Source organism: Callorhinus ursinus, unplaced genomic scaffold, assembly GCF_003265705.2.
Source record: "Callorhinus ursinus isolate GAN/ISIS: 27379988/994484 unplaced genomic scaffold, GSC_fseal_2.0 scaffold57, whole genome shotgun sequence".
Classification (NCBI taxonomy): Eukaryota; Metazoa; Chordata; class Mammalia; order Carnivora; family Otariidae; genus Callorhinus; species Callorhinus ursinus.
Genome location: NW_027397119.1, coordinates 1,280,758 through 1,303,406, shown reverse-complemented (window position 1 = coordinate 1,303,406; position 22,649 = coordinate 1,280,758). Strand labels below are relative to the sequence as shown.

The 22,649-nt window shown below is 37.3% G+C and overlaps 1 protein-coding gene across 2 annotated transcripts in view; it reads right to left on the bottom strand.

The window, feature by feature from the left end:
* CRB1 (crumbs cell polarity complex component 1) overlaps positions 1–22,649 on the bottom strand; it is a 222,803-nt gene that overhangs the window by 40,371 nt on the left and 159,783 nt on the right. For both annotated transcript variants that reach the window (XM_025855301.2, XM_025855302.2), the window contains 3 exons: positions 11,831–12,787; positions 5,721–6,268; positions 3,886–4,051 (listed from right to left, as the gene is read on the bottom strand). In XM_025855301.2, the coding sequence (XP_025711086.2) occupies positions 3,886–4,051; positions 5,721–6,268; positions 11,831–12,787 (1,671 nt within the window). The remainder of the gene's footprint in view (positions 1–3,885; positions 4,052–5,720; positions 6,269–11,830; positions 12,788–22,649) is intronic.

The window sequence follows — 22,649 nt, the reverse complement described above, 5'->3', positions numbered from 1 at the left end:
CTTTCCTCTCGCATGACTTCTGCATTCACAGGACCCATGACACCAGATGTGTGAGGCTTTCCTCCACCAAGCAATTCTGCACATCATCATTTTCCTTGTCTTTTCGTTGTTTCCCATTAGCATGCAAATATACTGTAACTGCTCCAGTCTTAGAAAATCAAAACACACGCAAGACTCAAAAGCACGATTCAGCTCCCCATCACCTCACTGCTTCCTGAATTCTCTATTCGCTTTCAGGGCACAACTTCTCCAAATAGTTTTATATTCTCATTGTCTCCACTTTCTCATCTCTCATTTTCTTTTTAATACATGCTGCTCGGCCTTTTGTGCCAATCACTTCACCTAAGCCAAGCTTGCTGTGTCACAACGACCTCTGTTACTCAATGTAGAAGTCAATTCTCTATTCTCATTTTCTTGCACTTTTCAGTAAAAACTGACCTTAAAAATGTTGTCTTTGCCTCAATTGTGGGGCACCACACCCAAACAACTCTTTTCATATAGACTATTCTAATTATTTCTCAGTGTCCCTTCTTCTGTCACTCTGCAGATCAATATAACAACCACTCCTTAGCTCAAGACCTCCATTGGTTACCATCGCATCTAGAAAGAAATCCTAAATCCTAAACATGGCCTGCAAAAGTCTCTGTGATCTGACCCTTGATTAACTATTCAATTCTATTTGCTATCACCCTCTTCCTTATTCACATGCTACAGCCACAAAAACTTCTTGCCATTCTTCGAAGACATCAAACTTTTTCCCAAATCAGGCCTTTTAACTTGCTGTTATTTATACTTGAGTATTCCTACCCCAGATCTTCCCACAGCCTATGTGCTCAAATGTCACCTCCTCTGAGAAGCTTTCCCTGACTGTTCAAGTTAAAATAGCTTCTTCCCTGTAGCCACTCTCTGTTCCATTACTCTGCTTTATTTTCTTCCTAGTATTTATAACTATTTGAAATTATGTTGTTCATTTGCCTACTTTTCTTTAACTGTGTTTCTGCACTAGAACATGTGCTTTCTGAGATCAGGGACTTTCTCTGTTTAGATTATTACTAAATCTCAATGCCTAGAACATTGCCAGACATATAGTAGGTAAACATTACTAAATATATAATCTGTAAAAATAACTCCTGTGTCCTCAATTCTGGAAAGGGAGATAATGATTAGAAACCATTGCAGGAGAAAATTCAAGTGTATCATTCTAGTGTTCAATTCAAATGTATTATTTGGATTAAAATTTCACTTGATTTTATTACTTTTATTACTTTTGACTGTAGTGATTTTCCCACCAAATTTGGGGCTGGGATTAGGGAGGGAAGGAGCAACAATGTCTTAGTCCTTGTTTTTAAATAAATGTTAAAATAACAAACTCATTAGCTCTCTCCAACTCCGAAAGGAAGAACATGTTCACATAACAGTATACACATAACAGTATTTGTATTTCACCTTTTCTTCGGGGAACTGTATTGTAATAAACACACCTGTATATAAGGTGTGTATAAGGTGGGTTGTAAATTTTGAAGTCTTCGTTTTCTGATAGGATGCCCTAAAGGCAAACTCAGGGTGATGTATGAGCTATATTATGTTATTCTATTAGACTTAATCTTCTCAGTATATCTTACTTGAAAGAAAATACAATAGGGTCATAAGATCACATAAAATTAAAATTACACAAAGTAGCAAAAGTGTGTTCTAGGGTTCATACCTGTCAATTAGTAAAAATTCACCCCTCTTATTGATTTACATTTTCTTCCTTCATTAAGATAAGTCGTACTTTAAAAAAAATGTTATTGAGAATTTTGGGGAGATCAGAGGCAAACTTTCTACTCTTTCTGTAGTGGGAATGCAGTAGCAGTGAAGTTTCACTTAACTGCTTTCTAACGCCGCACGTCCAAATCCTAAACTGCTTTATGTATAGGCTGAAGACCAATACACACCAGGGGTATGGTTCTTGGTCTGCCATTGTTTTTAGAAATCCTATTCTTTTTTTGCCCCTGTGAAAATATTCCAAATGATGTAAACCCTTCTGTAGAACATAACTGGGACTAAGAACTTTAGAACTTTAAGATTTCTATCAAAAGATTGACAATAAAACTAATAATACTTTATTTTAAACAAGCAGTTTGGAGGTAGAACAATGGAAAGGTTGTATTTAAAATTTGGTGCCACGTTAGAAACCAAATTGCATTCTTTATGCCAACTCATCATGCTTTATATACTCCATATATACCATAATACTCTACTGTAATATAGTATATGTATTTAAAACATGAAACATAAAAGTATATGTATTCTGGAAAATTTTCCCAAGTATATATATATATATAGGACAACACATTTCATATATCCATCCTTTTCATATATGTTTTGAAAATATAGAAACAGAAAAGGAAATATATTCTCTTTTCTTCAGTCACTGCAGCTCAGTTGCAATAAATCTGAGGTCATTCTATTCTCTGGTTCCATTCCATTATTTTAGTATGATGTTTTCCAGGGTGATATATGTTATCACTTAAAGTCTGGAGCAGTTAAGTGAAAATATTGAGTTAATTTTAAGAAAAATAATGTTATTTTGTTCATTTGACAAACATTTATTGACAATCTCCTATATGTTTGGCACGATTCTAAGTGCAAAGAGTAATGTGAGAAACCAAATAGGAAATTTCTTTCCCTTTTGAAATCTATATTCTAGTGAGGAAAGGGATGATGAACAAGTAAACAAATACATATACAACAAAACATGAAGGAGTCATAAGAGATATGAAGAAAAATAAAGCCAGGTAAGTGGATACTTGGGCTGGAACCTGAGTCAAGTGATGAAGGCAACATGCCCAAGCTCTGAGTTAAGCAAATTCAAGACAGAGGTGGGGTGTGAGGGCCCTGATGGAATGGGGTAGAAGAATGTATGGAGTTAGACATCAGAGGCAAATTGACGACAGCACTTTAGAGGATTTATCACACTATGAGAGGAAGTAAAAAATGGAATGGGTAGCTGGTGGGGATGAGGGGTGGTCAAAGGAAATTTTTTGTAATGAGGAAATGTGGCAGTGTGTTTATACACTGATAGAAAAGGTAATGATGCTGAAGAGAGAGAAAGTTTAGAAGCAAAATCTTCAAATAAAGGGGGGAAATTAGAATTCAGTGCAAACATGAAGATTTGTTATTACGATTAGACTGCATTATATGAAGTAGGAGAGAAGAGAAAATGTAAATAATAGTGTGGTTAGTATGTAGACATGTCAAGACTGTGAAATTGTATTCAAATTTGCTAACTTTTGGAAAACTGTGGTCTTTAGTACTGAAGATGGGCAAGGGAACATTTCAGATTGAGGAAAATACTTGGAAAACAACAGAATGCCCAATGTGTTTGTCTTTTTATACTTAAGGTTATAAAATCATCACATACACACCAAATTTTTTTATCTCCCTATCAAGTAGATGTTTTATCCCTATTTAGAGAGAAAGCTTTAGATTACAGAGATCATGTGAACTGCCCGAGCCTTCACAGTTAAGATAAGGCCGTGAGCTCACGCTAGGACTTGACTCTGTATTCCCAATAATGAGGAAAGGAAAGCCAAATATTACTTGGTTAATTTCTTCAGAAATTAGCTTTAAATAATCAAAGATCTAAGTCTGGTGTTGTTCTGACCTCCATTTCCCACCACACCTCCACCCCCGCGGAAACCCAGGGGCAGGATGAGGCATGAAGCCAATCTGGATATTATTATTATTATTATATTAGGTTTATTGTACTACTCAAGTCAGGGCAAAGAGCCACAGGTTCCTTTGGGAAGCAAGGTTTGTCTGAATTCTTTTTCTGGGCTGCCTCGTGGAACTGCAATACCCAACTTAATTGGATGGGTGACAACCTTAAACTCCACCTACATTCAAATCCTCGGGGCACCTCCCGGCACTGGGCTCTGGGAGGACACGGGCTGAGCTCACACCACCGGACTTGCTCGCATGCTTTCCCAGCTGTGTTCGCAGGGCAGGAACATGAGAAGTCATCCCACAGGGAATAACACACACCTCCGTTGTGACAGGGGTTGCACTGAGCAGAAAAGAAAGCAAAGGCATAAAAAGCACTGGTAACTAACTGCGGAAATAGTAAAGGCAAGACCCCATAACTGCTATTTTTTAAATGCTAATTTTCTACATATTTACACTTTGAACTTTTTATATCCATTGGTTAACAAATGGAATAAAACTTACTGCTACCATTGCCAACTCTTCTCTAAAAGAGAAATGGGGAGAGAAAGAAACAAAAAGAAAGAGATGAAATAAGAAAGAGAAAATAGATAAAGCCGATTTTTTACAACACAAGGAGGATTTTAAAAGGTGTAATAACATTCTCTGGAGGGGCACCTGGGTGGCTCAGTTGGTTAAGCGTCTGCCTTTGGCTTAGGTCATGATCCCAGGGTTCTGGAATCGAGCCCCACATCAGGCTCCCTGCTGGGCAGGAAGCCTGCTTCTCCCTCTCCCGCTCCCCCTGCTTGTGTTCCCCTCTCTCGCTGTCTCTCTCTCTGTCAAATAAATAAATAAAATCTTAAAAAAAAAAAAGAAACATTCTCTGGAATTTCCAAGTTACCAGGCACTTTCAATCACACCAATTACCATTTGAGGTAGAGGTTATTACTCCTGTTTGCACTAATGAGGAAGCAGAGGACCCTCCTGTTACCCAAGATCCTAATAAAAAAACAAACATTGAAGCTTGGTACCTAGATCCTCTGGGTCCAGATACAGTGACCTCTTCAGTTGCCCTGCCTCTCAGTCAGAGACATACTATTATTATCCAAGTTCTTAAAATGTTTCTCACAAAATATCCAAAATGAAAGTATTTAAAAGGGAATTTCTGAGAGCTGAGATGGTATTGATCTCAGTCCCACTGTTAAGATGTGATTTAGGTGAGTTACATAACCTTTCTAAACTTCAATTTCCGTATCTGCAAATGACATAAATGGGTAATAACAATGCCTATTGTACACAGCAGTCCTTCAACAGAATTAAATGGATTCATCTATGTAAAGTAGTGTCTGGCACATTGGCAGTTCTCCTCAAGTAATGTTAACATGATTCATTTTTGTACATTTAGAAGCAAGCCCAGTGCATGGCAATAGTCAGAGCTCAATAAATGTTCAACAGATATAAATGTGTTTCCTTTCAAAGGTCATGCAGAGCTGACAAATTCACATATTTAAATAGTGTTTGGAAGAGCATACAAAATACAGAAGGTAAAACGTAGCCTCAGGGAAAATATATTTCAGAGAATTTTAAATCCAACTACCAGAAGAAAGTCACCACTCAGGGTTTTTGTTGTTGTTGACTTCATAGTCAAAAACAACGGTAGTTGGGCATTTAATATAAATGACATGATCTCTTCCAAAATGAATTAATTCAGTTAAACCTCTGGGATGCCATTAAGAGTTTGGGGATTAAAATACTATTATTCTTGAGCAATTTGTTTGTTGTGGCAGTAGAAGCATGTGGCTGGAGTTATCTTGGATGGTTAAATAGACCATGATGCCATCAAGATCAAGGCCATTTTTTTATGGCTCCATATAATTCCCCCAGTCTTGCTGGAAAAATATTGATGAAGTGTTATTCTATGGCTGGTGGGTCAGTAACATTATCTTCACATACAAAGAATGGTTATAACAAATTATTTAATGAAACAACAGTTTAGCATACAATATAGACGTAGTTTGTGTGAATAATCCTACCTTGCACATGTTGTCTCCAGGACAGCCGTGGGTCACATTGACAAGAATTGGATTGTGGGATGCATTGTTTGTTGAATTTGGGAAGAATTCCAGATTTTGGTTGTTTAATCTTATATCTTGGATACAGCCTTTAAAGAAGCCACCATTAGCTTCCGTCTCTGGTCTGTCAGGCAGGCCACCGATGTAGATGACATCTCCTTTTTGGATTTTCCATGTAGGGACAGAAATAAATCCTAGGTTTTGTGAAGACTGATATAGTTCAATTTTATTTGGCTTGATTTTCAAAGATATCAAGTGGACATTTCCATCACTAAGAATGAACTGTACTACTAACTTGGAAGAACCTGGATGCAGCATTGCTAGTCTGCCATACTCTAGCCAAACACGGATGTATTGATAAGTGCTGTTTTCCAAAGCTAGGAGTAAGCCTGATGGTCGATGTGTTCGAACAAACATAGAGATGGTAAAGTTCTCTCCATAACTCTTGTCAAGATTAAAAGCAGCATATCCAGTGGAGTCATCCTGGCCAAATCTGCCTGCCACATACTCTTCAGTGTCAAAATAGAACAGGAGAAACAAAGAAGAAACACTTTAAGATTCACAAGTAAGAAGGGCCAGAAGATGAACACACACACACACACACCCATATATATTTTTTTAAAGTTTAGAACAGGCTTTTTCAGTAGAATGACAATTTGGTCTCATTTCTCAAAACTTCTGAGTTTACTGAAATGTAATCAGTTTATTGACTTTTCTGAAAATAACTACATTTTGGTTTATAGTTTATATTTGAGGCCCCTTGATCACAAAACGGAAAGAGAAAAGATCTCTGTGCTGATAAACTTAAGATGTACCTCTCCTTCACTGCTCTGAAATGCTGGGGTTTAATGGTGGAATATCAGATACCACTGTCCTCCAACTTAGTGGAAGAAATTTGAGGAATAAGATCTCTTACTGTAACATCTCAAAGCAGACTGTTCAGGCATCTGTCATCTTTGCTATTTGAGGACATGCTGAAGCAAATGTCATTACTTCTAATCATTCTTTCTAAAGGACAGAAATCAAGAATTAGATTTGCAAATCCTCTTTGGGGATGATACTCCAAATAATAATAAAAGGCAAGGGAGTTGAACAAAGAAAGAGGAATCTTCCCTCTGTGGTCCTGGTTGGGAGAGGCATGGGAGACAGACAAATAGAAGGAGGGAGGCAAAGATGAGCCTTGAACTCACCCAGAATTTCCTGTTTAAAGAAGTTAGTAATGCACTAATATGGCAATACTATCGGTATACATCAACTCAAGAAAACTCTCGGGATGTATAAAAATGAACCCTTACCTTCCAAAATATTGATGATATTGTAGGAACTAAAGTTCCTGTGGGTTTTTTTTTTTTTTTTTGAGAGAGTGACTGGGGGTAGGGTGGGCAGAGGGAGAGGGAGAGAGAGAGAATCTTACTGATGCAGGCTCCACGCCCAGTGCAGAGCCTGACACGGGGCTTGCTCTCACTACCCCAAGATCATGACCACAGGATCTTGACTTGAACTGAAATCAAGAGTCAGATGCTTAACCAACTGAGCCACCCAGGTGCCCCTAATGTTCCTGTCTTCTTAAAGCTTATATTCTAGTTGGTGGATGCAGACCAGACACAGATAAAGAAACAAACTATGTAGCATGTCAGGTGTTGATAAGTCTTTAGGTATAGAATAAATCAGGTAGGGAAAGGGAACAGGGAGGGCTGGGCATAGAAGTAGAGTTGCGATTTTTTAATAAAGTAGTGAGAGAAGTACTCTCTGAGAAGATAACATTTGAATGAGAATGGAAAGAAGGTAGAGATATTGTTGCAGAAACTTCAGAGAGAAGGGATGGTGGCTTGGATCCATGGTAACGGAGGAGGTGATGAGAAATAGTCAGATTTTGGAAATAATCAGATTTTGGAAATATTTTGAAGGAAATATCATGAAGAACCTACATGATTTTCTAGGGCAAGTATTTCCATTTGCAGAAACTGAAAAGAAAACAAGAGGAACAGATCTGGGGGGAAAGTGAGAGTCCACATTAAATTTGGATGGAACTGTCTAGATTTGAGATGCACCTATCAAGGTGGAACTGTCTAGTAAACAGCCATAGAGGTGCAGAGGAGACATTCTGGGGTAGCTATAATTATTTTGGATTTGACAGTGTAATTAATGCTATTTAAAGCCACAAGACTGGATGAGATCATCAAGGGAGTGAGTATACACAGAGAAAAGAACAGGTCCAAGAACTGAGTCCTTAAGCACCAAACATTTGGATTTGGAGGTCAAGGAGATGACAAAAGAGCAGTAGTAAGATAGGAGGAGAAACAAGGGAGAGTGATGTCCCATAAGCCTAGTGAGGAACGGAACGAGTTTGTCAGGAAGAGGGAGTAGTTAACTGCATTTACTCTTGCTGCAATGGTATCCCATCAAGAGAGTTGCAGTAAGATGAGGACTAAAAATGGACCATTGAACTCTGTAATCTAGAAATCACTGATGAATGTGATGAGAGAGATCTTGAAGAGATGGCTATCTTCAAGTTTTTACATCCCAATGCTAACCAGAAACAAGACAGATTTTACCATATTTCATTGTGTTTAAATATCGTCATGGTCCAGTTGAAGTTTGGGCAAAGGTAAGACATATTTTAGTGTAGCTGAACTACAGTTAAAACTTGCTTAGGCAACCATCTGTGTTTGAAGACCTCTTGCATAAAAGGCTACATTTTCAGAACTCTGACTTGATTTTCTACAGAAATATTGCATTTTTGAATCTGCATTTGGAGACCACCTGCTCCAGGCAACTACAGGTAGCTTTCAAAGTGTACTGTTAAATAAAATAACCCATTGGAAGAGGTTAACATCTCTGAATACACTGCAGCACTTTCATATGAGATAAATGTTTAATAGGAAAATGTGGCTCCTGAAGCTCCTGAGGTTTGAGAATATGCACAAAATCATTCAACCTCATGGGTGTTCGGGACCCTGCTGGTCATCCTAGAATGCCTGCAGATCACTCTGTGGATCCAAATTAAAAGACAGAACACAGAGCTCTTTTAGGGGTTTTTTTTGTGTGTGTGGTGTTTTGTTTTGTTTTGTTTTGTTTTCTCAGAAGCTTGAGTCTCCAGCAATCCCATTGTTCTTCAGAAATCACAAGCAAGTAGTCGGAGGTGGTGATTTACTACATGATTTTTAGAAACACCCGAAGCCATGTATGACTTGTTGTGAACATGGGAGGAATGATTCTCAATGGTGTTGTTGATATGTCATGAAGAGGGATGGCAAACGCAGATGAAAAATATGCTTCAAATTCTAATGATTGGTAGACTAGGACAAGGTGAAATTTACTAAGAATAAATAAAAGCTTCTCGCTTCTAAATGTACCTCATTTAGGGTGGAAGAAGCAGGATTCTATGGCACCATGAGTAAGAATGACTCAAAGTGAGCCAAGCGTAGAACGTGGTTGCCAAAAAGTCCAAGTAATATTAGGCTGCAAACAGAAGAACATTGTCTAGAAAGAGAGAGGTTATAGTCCTGTGTCACTCTGCATCATCAGGCACATCTAGGAACCAGATAAGTAAATTTATTCCAAAGCAAGCAACAAGCAAGCAGCTGATGAAGTGTCTGAACGTTACGTCATATGGAAAACATTAAAAGAAACTGGATATGTTTAGCATGATAGAAGTGATGGCTTGGATGGTATAAGATACTTCAAATATTGAACTCTTCTCAAGAAGAAGACATGTAAGATTTATATTAGTATGATTTCAAGAGTTATAATGCTGCCAATGAATGAAAGCTATAAGTAATCATATTTTATTTCAGTATAAGAAACAACCTTGGGGTAGTTTTTGGTAAGATAGAATAAATGAGTTCTTCATTCCTAAAAGTGTGTAAACAGAAGTTTGGTCACTACCCTCGGCAGGCACAATAGTTTAAAAAATACAGTCATAGAGTGAAGCCTCCTCTATATCTAAGAAATTGCAACTCTAACTGGGTAAGAGTCTCAAAGTCTAGATGTATGACTGAAGAGAAAACATATGTAAATTGCCTCTACAAATTAAAAATATTCTCTAGAAGGCAAGAGGTCTTCATTCTGAACAGTATCTTGGCAGCTCCGTGGTCTTATACACAGCCAACACAAGAAGATACATTGAGACAGTTCTGGGAACTGAGCTTTGAGAAACACTTTCCAGAACTCCCCTTATTGAGACATTTGATTATTTTTAAAAAGATCAATGTAAAAATATTGTAAATCTCCATGTCATTCATGTTTAGTCAGCCAACTAAATCCTCCATCCATCCTGCTTGTTCATTGCGATGGATTGGGAAATACTGAGCCAAGATCAAGAACTGAAGGAAGTTTGCCTTGGTAAATGTTAGTACCTCTCCTCCCTCCTGCGTGTATGTGTGCAATGGTAGAAAGGCTCCCTCTTCTCTCTGCAGCTTGTAAGCCTCTTCTGTAATGAGAATAAACTTCCCAGCAAACATAATAACACCAGTACAGAATATTTTAGTTTTATGACTGAGGCGATATGAAAAATATAATCTTTCTTAAACTTATATTAAGAAGTTTTGGGAAAGAAAAGATTTTATAGAACTCCCTCCCTATACAGGTCACTTTTGAAGCCAAGCATTTCCACGAGGATTGAACAGTTTCAAATAGTGTGGGGGTGGGTGGGGGGGGATAAGGAAACTGCGGGAGGTAGGGCACGTAACGAATTCAGAAACTTGGTTTAAAAACATCATAATTTTCCAAGTTGGAATAAATAAACTAAAGAAAACCAGAACCCACTGGATTGGCATCCCTTGAAACTATTTACCAGGACAGCTAGCATCACCGTGGTCAGTATTAACCTATGGGTCGCTGCATTTGGAAACCAGTCAAAACGAGTCAGCATCTGTTTGTTATTTTGTATATGTAGTAAAAATATTGCCGTGGGTCAATTAATTTTTTCTTCAAAAAGTGAACAGTGCCTCAGCATAATTTCCCCTTTAAAAAAAATCACAAAACAACCTGCCATTCTATTTAAAATATTACATTGAGCTAGTAGATGCCATACCTCATTGTCAAACAGGTCCATGATTTGCAATGAATATTGTGGTTGGGGCGGGGGAGACCCATGAATAGTTTCTAATAACTCTTAGCCATTCATACATGGAATAGGGTATAGGCTAAGACTGGTTTTAATTTTACTTCATATAAAGCAGAGAAGACTATTTACCAGATGTTGTCCTACTTCAAGTTGCTCTAAAATCTTAGGGTAAATTACAGCTGAACTTCAAAGCAGTCTGTTGCAATTACCTCTTAAGACATTTTCAAGGCATGATAATAATAAAAAGAAACAGGTATGTATTGATCACTATCAACAGCAGCAGTCTTTGGAACGATGTTGGAAGTTTAGGATTTTAAAATACATTTCAAGCTGTGATTTGCTAAAAAAATCAGGTCAATTAGTTTATGGTATCTATAAAATTTCACTGTTGTTACTATCCACATTTTTTTCTTTTTTTTTCCTTAGGACACCTATGTAGAATATCCATTTCCTCCAAAGCAGCTCTGGAAAATATACCTCTGAATAGAATCAGTGGTTTATAAAAGTGCTAAACATAAACATGAATTTGGAGCAAGTGTGAATTGCATAGAACAGAAAGCAAGGAAGTAAATATTTCCTAAGAGTCTACTATGCACAAGACATTGTGCCAATACTTGGCATTGACTAATTTCGTGTCTAATGGTCCTTTTTTCCAAAAGATTATCTCTCTTTTAAATACGATTTACAATACATTTCTGACACCACAAATTGTAATAGCACTTTGTAAACACATCAAGATGAAAACTCATTTAGGTAGGAGCTGTCTGCTTTTTTTTTTTTTTTTTTTTTACTTCTCTGCATGAATGACACCCTGGTGTCTAATGAATACACTCAAAATTAATTAATGCACATTACTAGTCTCTTCTTTTTTTCTCGTCAGTTGGCAACCAGAAGCAGAAGTCCTGAGGGGTCATTACGTTTCACAACAGGAGAGGCAGACTGGCTGTTTTGTTACTGTGATGCTGTGAGGCACAGCACTCCTGACTGCCCCGCCTTCCCTCACCTCTCAGGCAGTTGGGGCCTTTGTAGGGCCTGTAGCAATCACATTGGTAATTAAGCCACAAGTTGCTGCAGCGTCCTCTGTTTTGACAAGGTTGTCTTTCACACCAATCCTTTCTCACACAGCCTGCCTTGACATTTAAAGAGGAGCCAGATGAAATATCCTCCAGAGTAATGTGATTCGAATCAATTTTAACGTCTCGGAGACAGCCTACAAATGAAGGTGTGGATGGTATATTATAGACATTAAGCAGAGCAATGCCGTTGCTGGTCATTCCTCCCGGCAAACCACCCAAAAAGGAGTTTTGAAAAGCACATATTGATTGATCACTTTCAAATGGAGAAGGAGCTTTCGTGATGCATTTCTCCTTACAAGAGTTGTCAAGTAAAGTTAGGGTCACAGCCTCTGCAAACATCACCTCCACCGAATGCCATTCCCCATCGCTGGTGTTGTGGGAAATGTAGAGGAGCACCTTTGACTGATGATTGACTTGGATTGATAAGTGAATGTAGCCACTTAGCAACTCCAGCATTATAAACATGTCCCTGTTGCCGCGGAAAAGTAGAAGGGCCATTGGCTGAACAGTCTGGAACCCGAGGGCTATGTTACAAACTAAGCCCTTGCCTGTAACTGGGCCACTTGTGATCCACAGGAAGCCATTGCCCTCAAAAGAAAGTGTGGTGACAAGTTCACACAATGACCCAGTATAGCCGGAGGGACATAGGCAGCCGAATCCATGCTGGCCATTTTGGAAGTGAGGGATGCATATTCCATTATTCAGACATTGGTGATGGGTACAGCCCAGGAGAATATCAGAACAGTTCCTTCCTCCATAAAACGTTCCCGAGTGGTTATCAAATGGGCAATGGCAAGTATAACGACCAGGCAAGTTCTCACAAGTACCACCATTTTGGCAAGGGTTTGGAGAGCATTCATCAATGTCTTCTTCACAGTGGATTCCTGTTAAATAATAAAGAATAGGTTGAAATTGTATATATTCAGATCAGAAATGGAAGTTCACATAATTTCCATGTATAATCAGTGGAGGTGAAGAGCTAGCTCAGGTTTAAGACCATAATGGAATAAAATGTAAATAGTTATTGAGGAAGTTAAAATCGATTATATCATTCCGTGTGTGTTGTGCAGACAAGTGCAGTCACGGAAGACCCTGAATTCTTCCTCTAGAAATAAACTATTTGCCAAATATAGGGGTTGACTCAAACTACTATTGTCAGACAAGTATCTGGAACTCAATGTCATAAAAATGATAAAAGAGAAAAAGTGATGCTTGATACAAATTATTTGGAGACTTCATTTTCTGATAGTGTATATCCTGTCCCAGGCTGCTTTTACTCTATTCTACTTGAAATTGGCGATTTTGCCTCTTACCTTATTTTTACTTCTCCATGATCCCTAAAACCAAAGTTTGTCAGATACATAGATAGTCTAGACAACCCTCACCATGGACAGCTTCTGAGATGAATGGAAGGCCCTGTTTCCTCCTTTCCATAATTCTAGTATAAACCATGAAATATATCCCATAACATGCTCTGTCTTACAGTTTTAACTTCACTTTCTTTCACTCTTTTTCCTGATTCCAAGTCTCTAATTAGAGAATTATTAGAATTCACGCAATCAAAGTAACAAGAAGAAATACAACACCTTTCAAGAGTGGTGGTTATTGCTTTTCTAGTTCAAATAAACAAATAGGATGACAACAATATGCACTATATGGTTTCCCTGACATCTTCACCCACATAATGTGTCTGTGCCTACCTAGTCTTCCGAAGTTTGCAGGGCAGATTTTTCTTAGCTCTCTTTCACAGAAGATACTGAGACCTAGAAAGACTGAAGTCTAAACTCCAAAGCACTCCCACAGTCGGCTTTCTAGGTTTTTAAAATCCAATCTGACATTATCTGTTCTTTAACTGACAAATTTGGTGCATTCTCATTTGTTGTCATTACTAATATGTGTTCTTATTTTCCCATTTTATCCCATGCCCAAACATACGTATTAAAAGTACATAAAACATAAAACATATAAAATATTAAGTATTAAATTTAAATTATAGAAATTTAATCAAAGGCTCCTATATTGAAGCGTTGGATCTGAATCCCAGAGAGGCCGCGAGCAGGTTACATTCACTTTTTGTGTCTCCATTTTCTCATCCGTAAGATGGTGTTAATAATAGTCCTTACATCACAGGGCTTTTAAAAGTTAGAATTACTCTCACATCTTATATGATGATCATATAACATGATCATAAGACGATTATAACATTGCTTGATATATAATAAATTCTCAGTAAGTGTTGGCTGTTATTAAAAAGTGATAACCAAAGGAAATACCCTCTAATGATAAAATTCAAATAGTACTATAGTTATTGAGAGAGACTGTTTGGAAGGTATGGGCATATGGAGTGACCCACAAATGGCATAACTTTACATAATGAGCATATTAGCCTAGAATCTCATTACTCTTCATGAGGGAAGAGAAAATGTCTGTTTTATTCACCAAAATATGTCTAAACCATAGCATAGTGTCTGGCTCACATTTGACACTTGGTAATTTTTGAATTGATTACTGATGACCCTTGTAAGATGATTAAAATATTTATAATGCATTTAATCTGATCCAATCCCAAACCTGAAGTGCTCTTCTTATGCATATTTTCAGGTAAATGTATCCAATGTTAATCTTTGCCCATTGCCATTTTGTATGCCATTTAGACTCTTAATAGGATCCTGTTATACTTACATTTTTACACTACTTGGATTGCTTTCACACAATCTTTGTTGATCCAAAACTATTTCAAGCTCTGTGAAAAGACTGAACGTTTATTCTCTTAGTTAGAACCTCCCACAGCACCTCCACAGTGCTGAGCATATATGCATTATGAAAAGCTCAATGAGCAGGAAAAATAAAACCAAATTGAACTGATTTATCTGTTATGTAATCATCCTTATAAGTAAAGAAAACTGACACAGGAATTACAGGCTATTTTCTAAAGGAGTGTTCTAATGCAAATTTAATTTAACTGAATTAATGAAAAGTCCAAATATTTGTATTGGAAGATTTTTTTTTTTAGGATTTATGTATTTATTTGAGAGAGAGAGAGAGAGAATGAGAGTGTGCAAGTGGGGGGAGGCGCAGAGGCAGAGGGAGAGAGAGAACCCTGGAGCAGACTTTCCGCTGAGTGTGGAGTCCCGATATGGTGGGGCTCCATCCCAGGACCTGAGATCATGACCTGAGCCGAAATCAAGAGTCAGCTGCTTAACCAACTGAGCCACCCAGGTGCCCCTGTATTGGAAGATATTTTACTTGAATTTGATTTTCATAGGATTTTGAGAACAAAAAAAGTAATCCGTAATCATTAATTAGGAGGAATATTGAACAACTCATGGGTTATAATCAAAGCAAAATACTTCTTTTTTCGTCCCACTATGCCTTTAAATACATTTCACTGAGGGAAGACTTTTCCTTCCCCCGCTCTGTTCCTCCATCTGAGTCGCCAGAGACCTGTGAGGCAGTCATTGCTTCTTTGACCAGTTGCTCTCACACTGCCCCTCCCCAACCCCTTCATTCTTGGTTTACTGAGGTTCAAGCCTTCACCAACTCTCTCTGTTGGGGCTCTCTCACCTTCCGACAGAAGCCTGTTGGGCAGAATCTCTTTCACACTGACCACTGACTGATATTCCTACCATGAGTTCCCTATGTGGGCCTGGGGATTCATGTGCCTTTGACCTGTGGTTGGAGGGGGGCACATTTACTTCCCAGCACAACACCGGCAGCACTTCTCTCTCCCTCTTTCCTGCTGCCTTGGGTTAGATTGTAGATTCCTCAGGTAGCTAGAGAATCCAGCCTAAGTTGCATATGCCACCCACCCCTTCCTCAAATTTAGATGAGATTGATTCTCCTTAAAGCAACTCGCTCTGCTTGGGGTCAGAATCTAGCTTCCAACCCTAAAACTGTGTAGTGGGGTACAACTCACAGCACAGCAGCAAAACTCTCCAAAAAACTCTCTTTACAGACACATTGCTTCAAATTGCCTCTTAAGAACTTTCATATATATTTAAAATGCATAAACATTTCAAAGCCTGAAGCCTAGTATTTATTTTGACATTCTGCATTATAGTCTTTTTTTGCTTTGGTACCTCACAGTGACCCTATCTTAACCTCTTAGTTGAAACTCCATTGTAGTGGTTTTTCAAATTCACAAAATATCTTCTCTGTGCCTTGCTCTCACAGAGGATTGCAAAGTAGAAGAGACACACCTGTCTTCAATATGCTTACCATGATAATATTACATTATAATTACATTAGAATAACATAGCACATATTTATGAATATACAGTGTAAAGAGCAGGTTCTCACTGAATGTATGGTTAATATGGGAGGCTCAAACTCAGGGAACTTTAGAGAAGATTTACAAAGTTTTAGGAGAAAGGTATTGAATGAGAGATAATCATAAATATGTACCTATGAAAACTCAATATTGTAAATTAAATCAATAAACATATTGATTACATAACTACCACATATCAAGTGCTGTGGATAATGTGGACTGGTCTCTGTCCTCAGTGAGTTTACTGGAGAAAAACTTGTAAAAATTTAAATGATAGTGTGAGTCAAGACAATACTGAAGAGATAATCACTAACCAGTGTATGATGAATTCCAAGTGAATTGTATAAGCAATAACTCAATAATGATGAGTCTTCGGACAGAGATATCTCTTCAGCCTGGCCTGGTTGAGGAAGTCTTGAAGGAGATAGGATTTAATACAGGTTTTTAAGTGTGGATCAGTTTGACAAAAAAGTACATGGAAATAACGGAATAAACGAAAACACATCAATGGAAAAGCGTAAGACACTTAGAAGTGATGGTGATTTGTCAATCTTGTTGGCATGGAGGATTTATGAAGGAAAAATCAAGTCAGAAAGACTAAATATAGTCAGATTGGAGAAGGCCTGGGGATATCCAGTTTTTATTGTTTTGCTTTATTTATTTATGTGTTTGTTTATTTATTTTCTGAATGCAGTGGAGAAAAATGGGTAATTGTTGAATGGAAGACTAACATGGTTTCTCATAACGATCAGTGACACAGGGACTTGTCACAGTAAAATGAGAAGAAACCAGACACAATAAGACACAGAGACAGCTACTAAAATTGTCCATACCTAAGATTATTAGCATCTGCTAAAAGACATTTAATTTCTTACAATTCATGGTATTAATCTTTCACTTATCCTTGGTCAGCAAGTAGGGGCAAATGGTAGTCCTTTCTTTTCGGTTGCTTATTGTATTTTTTCTTATGATTCTTAATGTTTACACATTTGCTCTTTCACAAAATAACTACCAATAACTTGATTATGTTTTTCCTTTGAGTATAAGCAGAGAAGCTAGTTTTAGATTTTACCATCATGGGGCGCCTGGGTGGCTCAGTTGGTTAAGCGACTGCCTTCTGCTCAGGTCATGATCCTGGAGTCCCGGGATCGAGTCCCACATCGGGCTCCCTGCTCGGCAGGGAGTCTGCTTCTCCTTCTGACCCTCTTCCCTCTCGTGCTCTCTATCTCTCATTCTCTCTCTCTCTCAAATAAATAAATAAAATCTTTAAAAAAAAAGATTTTACCATCATGTAAAAAACTGAAACAAAAAAAAAAAGGAAAAGAAGAGAAAGCCTGTATGAAGGTCAATAGTCTAAAGAAAATAAACAATTAGATATTAAAAGTAGAATAATGCAGTTATTTGTAGTTTTGCCTTGTTTAAAACCAGTTCTATTAACATCTCCAGTGTAAAATAAGGTCAGACGTATTTATTTGATGAACCCAGCAAACTAAAAGTGGGAACAAGATTGTAAGTTCTTTTATTGGCTATTCTACTGGCTGGCAAAGAATAAGATCTGCTGTCAATCAAGGTAAAGGGATTAAGGATTACTTGTGTCATTCAGTCTTCTTAATTGGGTTTTAGTTGACAATGAATTGGCTATTTATGTCCATGTACTTATAGTATGAAGTGGATTGCTTGAAGCTTACTGTTATTTTGTTTATGTGAAAGCAGTTTATTTAATTAAATAAAAACTGCCACTTTATTTTATTTTTCTAAAGTTCTTTTAGTTTAGTGCCTGGTTCTATGATAAGACTGTATTTCAAAAATAACCATGATAGGGAAAATTTTTACTATCTGGTATATCTCATATTTTCATCAGAATATATAATATTAATGGATCAAAAAGATATAGAGTTTGTTTAATACAAATTATCATTGGCTATTAAAATGACTTTTGCTTCCATTTTCACTTTATTGAAAGTCATAGTTAATAAAATATCTAATAAAAAATTATTTCTACAAAAACTTGTATACAAATGAGTTTCATCATTCTCTAATTTAATTGATTAAATATTTTTTATTTTAATAAATAGCAATCCAAAAAAATTAAATATAAAGACCAATGGCTCAATACATAAGTATTTCCTTTACTCATTGCTTTGGGTGACTTTATTTCACTCAAAAGTTCTTATCTTCACTTGATAGTAATATTTATTATATCATTAACAAAAATTGTTAAATAAACATCTTAAAAACTCTAACAATGGTATCAGTTAGCTTATATAAGTAATAAAAAAGAGAGTTACCTATGAGCATTGCCATTAAAATGTGAAAACCTTGTGTCTTGGATCCAGACATTTTTCTGTAGAAAAAGAGATCCATCCAAACACCTAATGGGTTGACAGGGCCAGTTTCTGATGATTTCATACCATTTCCAAAAGTGGGGGCTTCTTTTTCAATGTCACCTTCTTTCTCTCAGGTAAAGAGTGTGAAGACTTAGTCTTGCCTCATTCCCCTCCAGGCTGGGTCAGTGGGGCTTAGTGTAAGACCCATTTGTGCTGCTTACCAAGCAGACTTATTATATTTTTAGATACTCTTTCTACTTAACACATGGTACCTCCCCTTTTCAAGTCAAATTAGTGAATGTTAATATGATCCTACACTGAACACTGACACTATTATTACAGAAAAATGAGTTTTGGGGAATCTAAATATAGATTGGTGTTTCTGGTAACTTCTGTTATGGAAAATTAGAGCCTGATTTTATTTTTCTTCACACCAATGGGAATGCTGTTGGGCTTTTTGGTTTTGTTTTAATTTTTTTTTATTTTGCTTTTGAATGAGTAGTTAAGAAATTCATGGAAACTTCAAATCTATTGAATATCTATGCAGGGAATGGAAACGAGAAATTAAGAAAACAGCAGGAGACTTCACTGAGTCTAATCTTCATTAGACTTCATTGGACTTCCCTGAGATTGTGCCAAGAGTTAATCCTGTGGTGCTCTCAGACTTAAGCTCCACTCACTATGAAAGAATAGCTATTTTCTATTAGTCTTAAATATAATTGTATTTCATTTTATAAAGCATGATACTTTGACTAGGTAAGGTGTTTGGGACATACTTAGGGTAATGGGTTGTTGACCTTTTTTTTTTTTTACATTTTCTGAGAGGGGGACCTGAAGACCTACAGAGAGAGGCTTCACCTGGGTGATATAGGCTAGGAGGTCACTGAGTCCCACAGACTACCACGGTGCCTGAAATTCTAACCATTAGAGCAATTTCTTTAGGCTGAGACCTTAACTCTTGGGAGCCTTGGTAAAGATGAAAGTATTACCTGAGAGGGGTGGTAACTGTATCATGAGGCAGTCATTGGTGCTTTATCATGGACTAGTATCTGAGCTTCAAAGTCTGCCATGGAACTGACATCAGATAAGTTGTGAAGGAAACCAGGTGATTGGGCAGAAAAGATGTAAAGCAAAAGACATTGTAGTAGTGTATTTTTTTCATTCATTTATTAGTCATTCATCCTTTTAACAGGTGTTGGAGCTAGAGATATGATGATGAGTGAAACCAGACATAGTCCTGCTTCATGGGGCATACAGTTTAGCCAAGTATACAACAGTAGGGAATGTTCAGCAGGCAGGGACCTTGGAAACTGAAGTAAGATATTAATCCACTGGGGCAAGCTGGTGAGGGTGGGGTGGGGAGGACAGGCAACATATTCAGAGTTCTTATTAATGGATCATCTTGGAGAGAGTTTCTAGTAGTCCTCAGGCTTCCAGAATGAAGTACAGAATAAACATTGACTAAGGATCAAACAAAAATGTGTTTTAATGAATCATGGAACACTACATCAAAAACTAATGATGTAATATATGGTGATTAACATAACAATAAAAAAATTAAAAAATGTGTTTTAAATCCCAGCTTTAACACTTATGAGGCTATGAGACCTTGGGCAAATAGCTAATTTCTTTAAGCTGAAGTTTCTTCATCTATGAAGTGGACATAGTAAAGCATATTAAACAGTTATTTTTGTGTATGCAAAATGAGAATTATAAATGCTTTGAGCATAGTAGTCATTCAAAATCATTTCAACAGGTTTTTTTGTTTTTTTTGTTTTTTGGGGGAGTGAATGTGAATACAAATTACTTGGATAAAAATATAAAAGGCATACTTACCAAATTTGTAGGCAACATGAACTTGCTAAAGATCACGAAGACTCGAAGGAAAAATAATGCTTACCTACCCAGCAGTATTTTCCCCAACACATCCTCCCCACCTTCCTTATGGGCAGAACATACTTCCCACCCAAAAGGATGCAAGTGACAAATACAGTTTTTCACATCCTCCTCTACAAGCTGGGTCACAGGCAAGTGATCCAATCCTTGTCAATAGGGCCCGAGAGGAGTTCTGCTAGGGGGAGTCTGAGAAAGGCTTTCATTCCTAATATAAAAAAGATACGCACCTTTAGCCTGATATTGTCTTACATAGATGTGTTCCTGGAACTGCATTAGCCATGTTACAGCTCTGGGGGTTAAGTCTAAAAATATGTAACAAAACTGAGAATGGGATCCTTGTTAAGTCAGATTTCTTTGTGACCCCAAAGCATCCTAACTAATGATGTTACAATTATCAGGATCAAGAAAGGTCTTTATAGGCCTAAATGATGCACTCTAAAAGGAACTTTATCAAAGAAAAAAATGTAAATTTGTACATTTTGGCCTTAAATTTTGTTAAAACTTAGAGAGAGTGCACAAAAACTGGGTAGGGCATGAGGGCATGAATTAGAAAAAAATGGTAGGATGTACGTCCTGGAAATGTACACTACAGTTAGAAACAGATGTATACCCAGCACCATGGATAGAGCTAAATAACATGATGCCAAATGAAAAAAAGGAAGAAAGAAAATGTGACCTTTAACACAATATATATGTATTAACAAAACAAGAATTTATATGAATACACGCAGACTGAAGCATATTTATCTAATATATTATTGAGATTTCCAAAAGGAGAAGAGAAAAAAATGAATGGGGGAGGAAGGAAATGAATAGACCAGAATAGAAAAGAATAGGGTGGAAATAAAACAGGTACGCCAAGATTCTCATGTGAACTAAATAGGACAGTTTTCTGTGAACTGAGAAGGCTTAACTCTTTTCATTTGAGATTAAACAACCACAAAATTCGACGGAAGAGACATAGTTTATCAGTTGAAGGCAGAGCAGTTTCAATTGATAATAAATTTAGTAACAATCAATGATAATTAGTATTAACATTATGAAATGTAGTTTATGGTTTACTTTCATATATATTACCCCAATTTTTATCTTTGAAGTATGGATCCATGGTGATGTAGCTTCCAAAATTTTATGTGGCTCTGGGGCTATCACAGTGAATGACAATATCTAGGATAAAGTAAATGGTAATCCCTCTGGAAGTCTAGTTTTGATCTCAAAATATTCATATTAGGTTTTGAGTCCTTCAAGAGGACAAGATGCACACCCCAATAAGGAAAGCTAATAGAATAGTAAATTTACTTGAAATCGTGTCATTAGAGAAATTCTTGAAGAAAACGAAGGTGTTTAACTTAGAGAAAAGCAAATACCAGGGCACATCAGAGGGGTCTTCCTGTAGCTGAAAGCCCATCCCATGACATTTTATGTTTTATTTGCTTCCACCAGGGAAAATGGTCACCAGTTGGTAAGGTGCCATAGAATTTTACATTTATGCTCACTTTGCAGAATCTTCTAGTAGTTGATGTTGATCAAGCATAGAATCAGCTGTCTTAGGAGACAGGAAGTTTCCTGACATTGAAGATGTACAAAATCAGAAAGGATGTTTTTGATGAAATTTAAGAACGGGTGGGGATGTAGAGTTCAATAGCCTCTAATGATTCTTCCAGTCCTGAGATTCTATCCTCATTTCTAAGTAAAGAATATGCTACATGGATCATTTCTAAGTAGATAATGTAAGTAGAGAATTTCTAGGTGGAGAATATGCTGAATATAGTAAGCTCTACCATCTTCATAACTTTGTCACAGTTTTAGAAATCTATAAAAAGGGGAAAGCAGTAATTTCCTTGGAGGACTGCTATAAGGCTTAAATGAGACAACCATTCAAAGCATGTCCTTCTTGGTCACTGTCGGTGCTTATGGAATGAACACCTCTTGTCTTGCCATAATTCTCTACCTCCATTTTTTAATAAAGATTTTATTTACCCATTTGTCAGAGAGAGAGAGAGAGAGAGAGAGAAAGAGAGCACAAGCAGGGGGAGCGGCAGACAGAGGAGAAGCAGGCTCCCCGCTGAGCAAAGAGCCCCATGCAGGACTCGATCCTAGGACCCCGGGATCACGACCTGAGCTGAAGGCTTAACCGACTGAGCCCCCCAGGAACCCCTCCCTACCTCCATTTTTAATTGCTGAAGAGGACAGTTAGGCTTCATGACAGCCCTAAAGTTTCTCTGCATGAATTATAGTTAAATTTCATTTTTC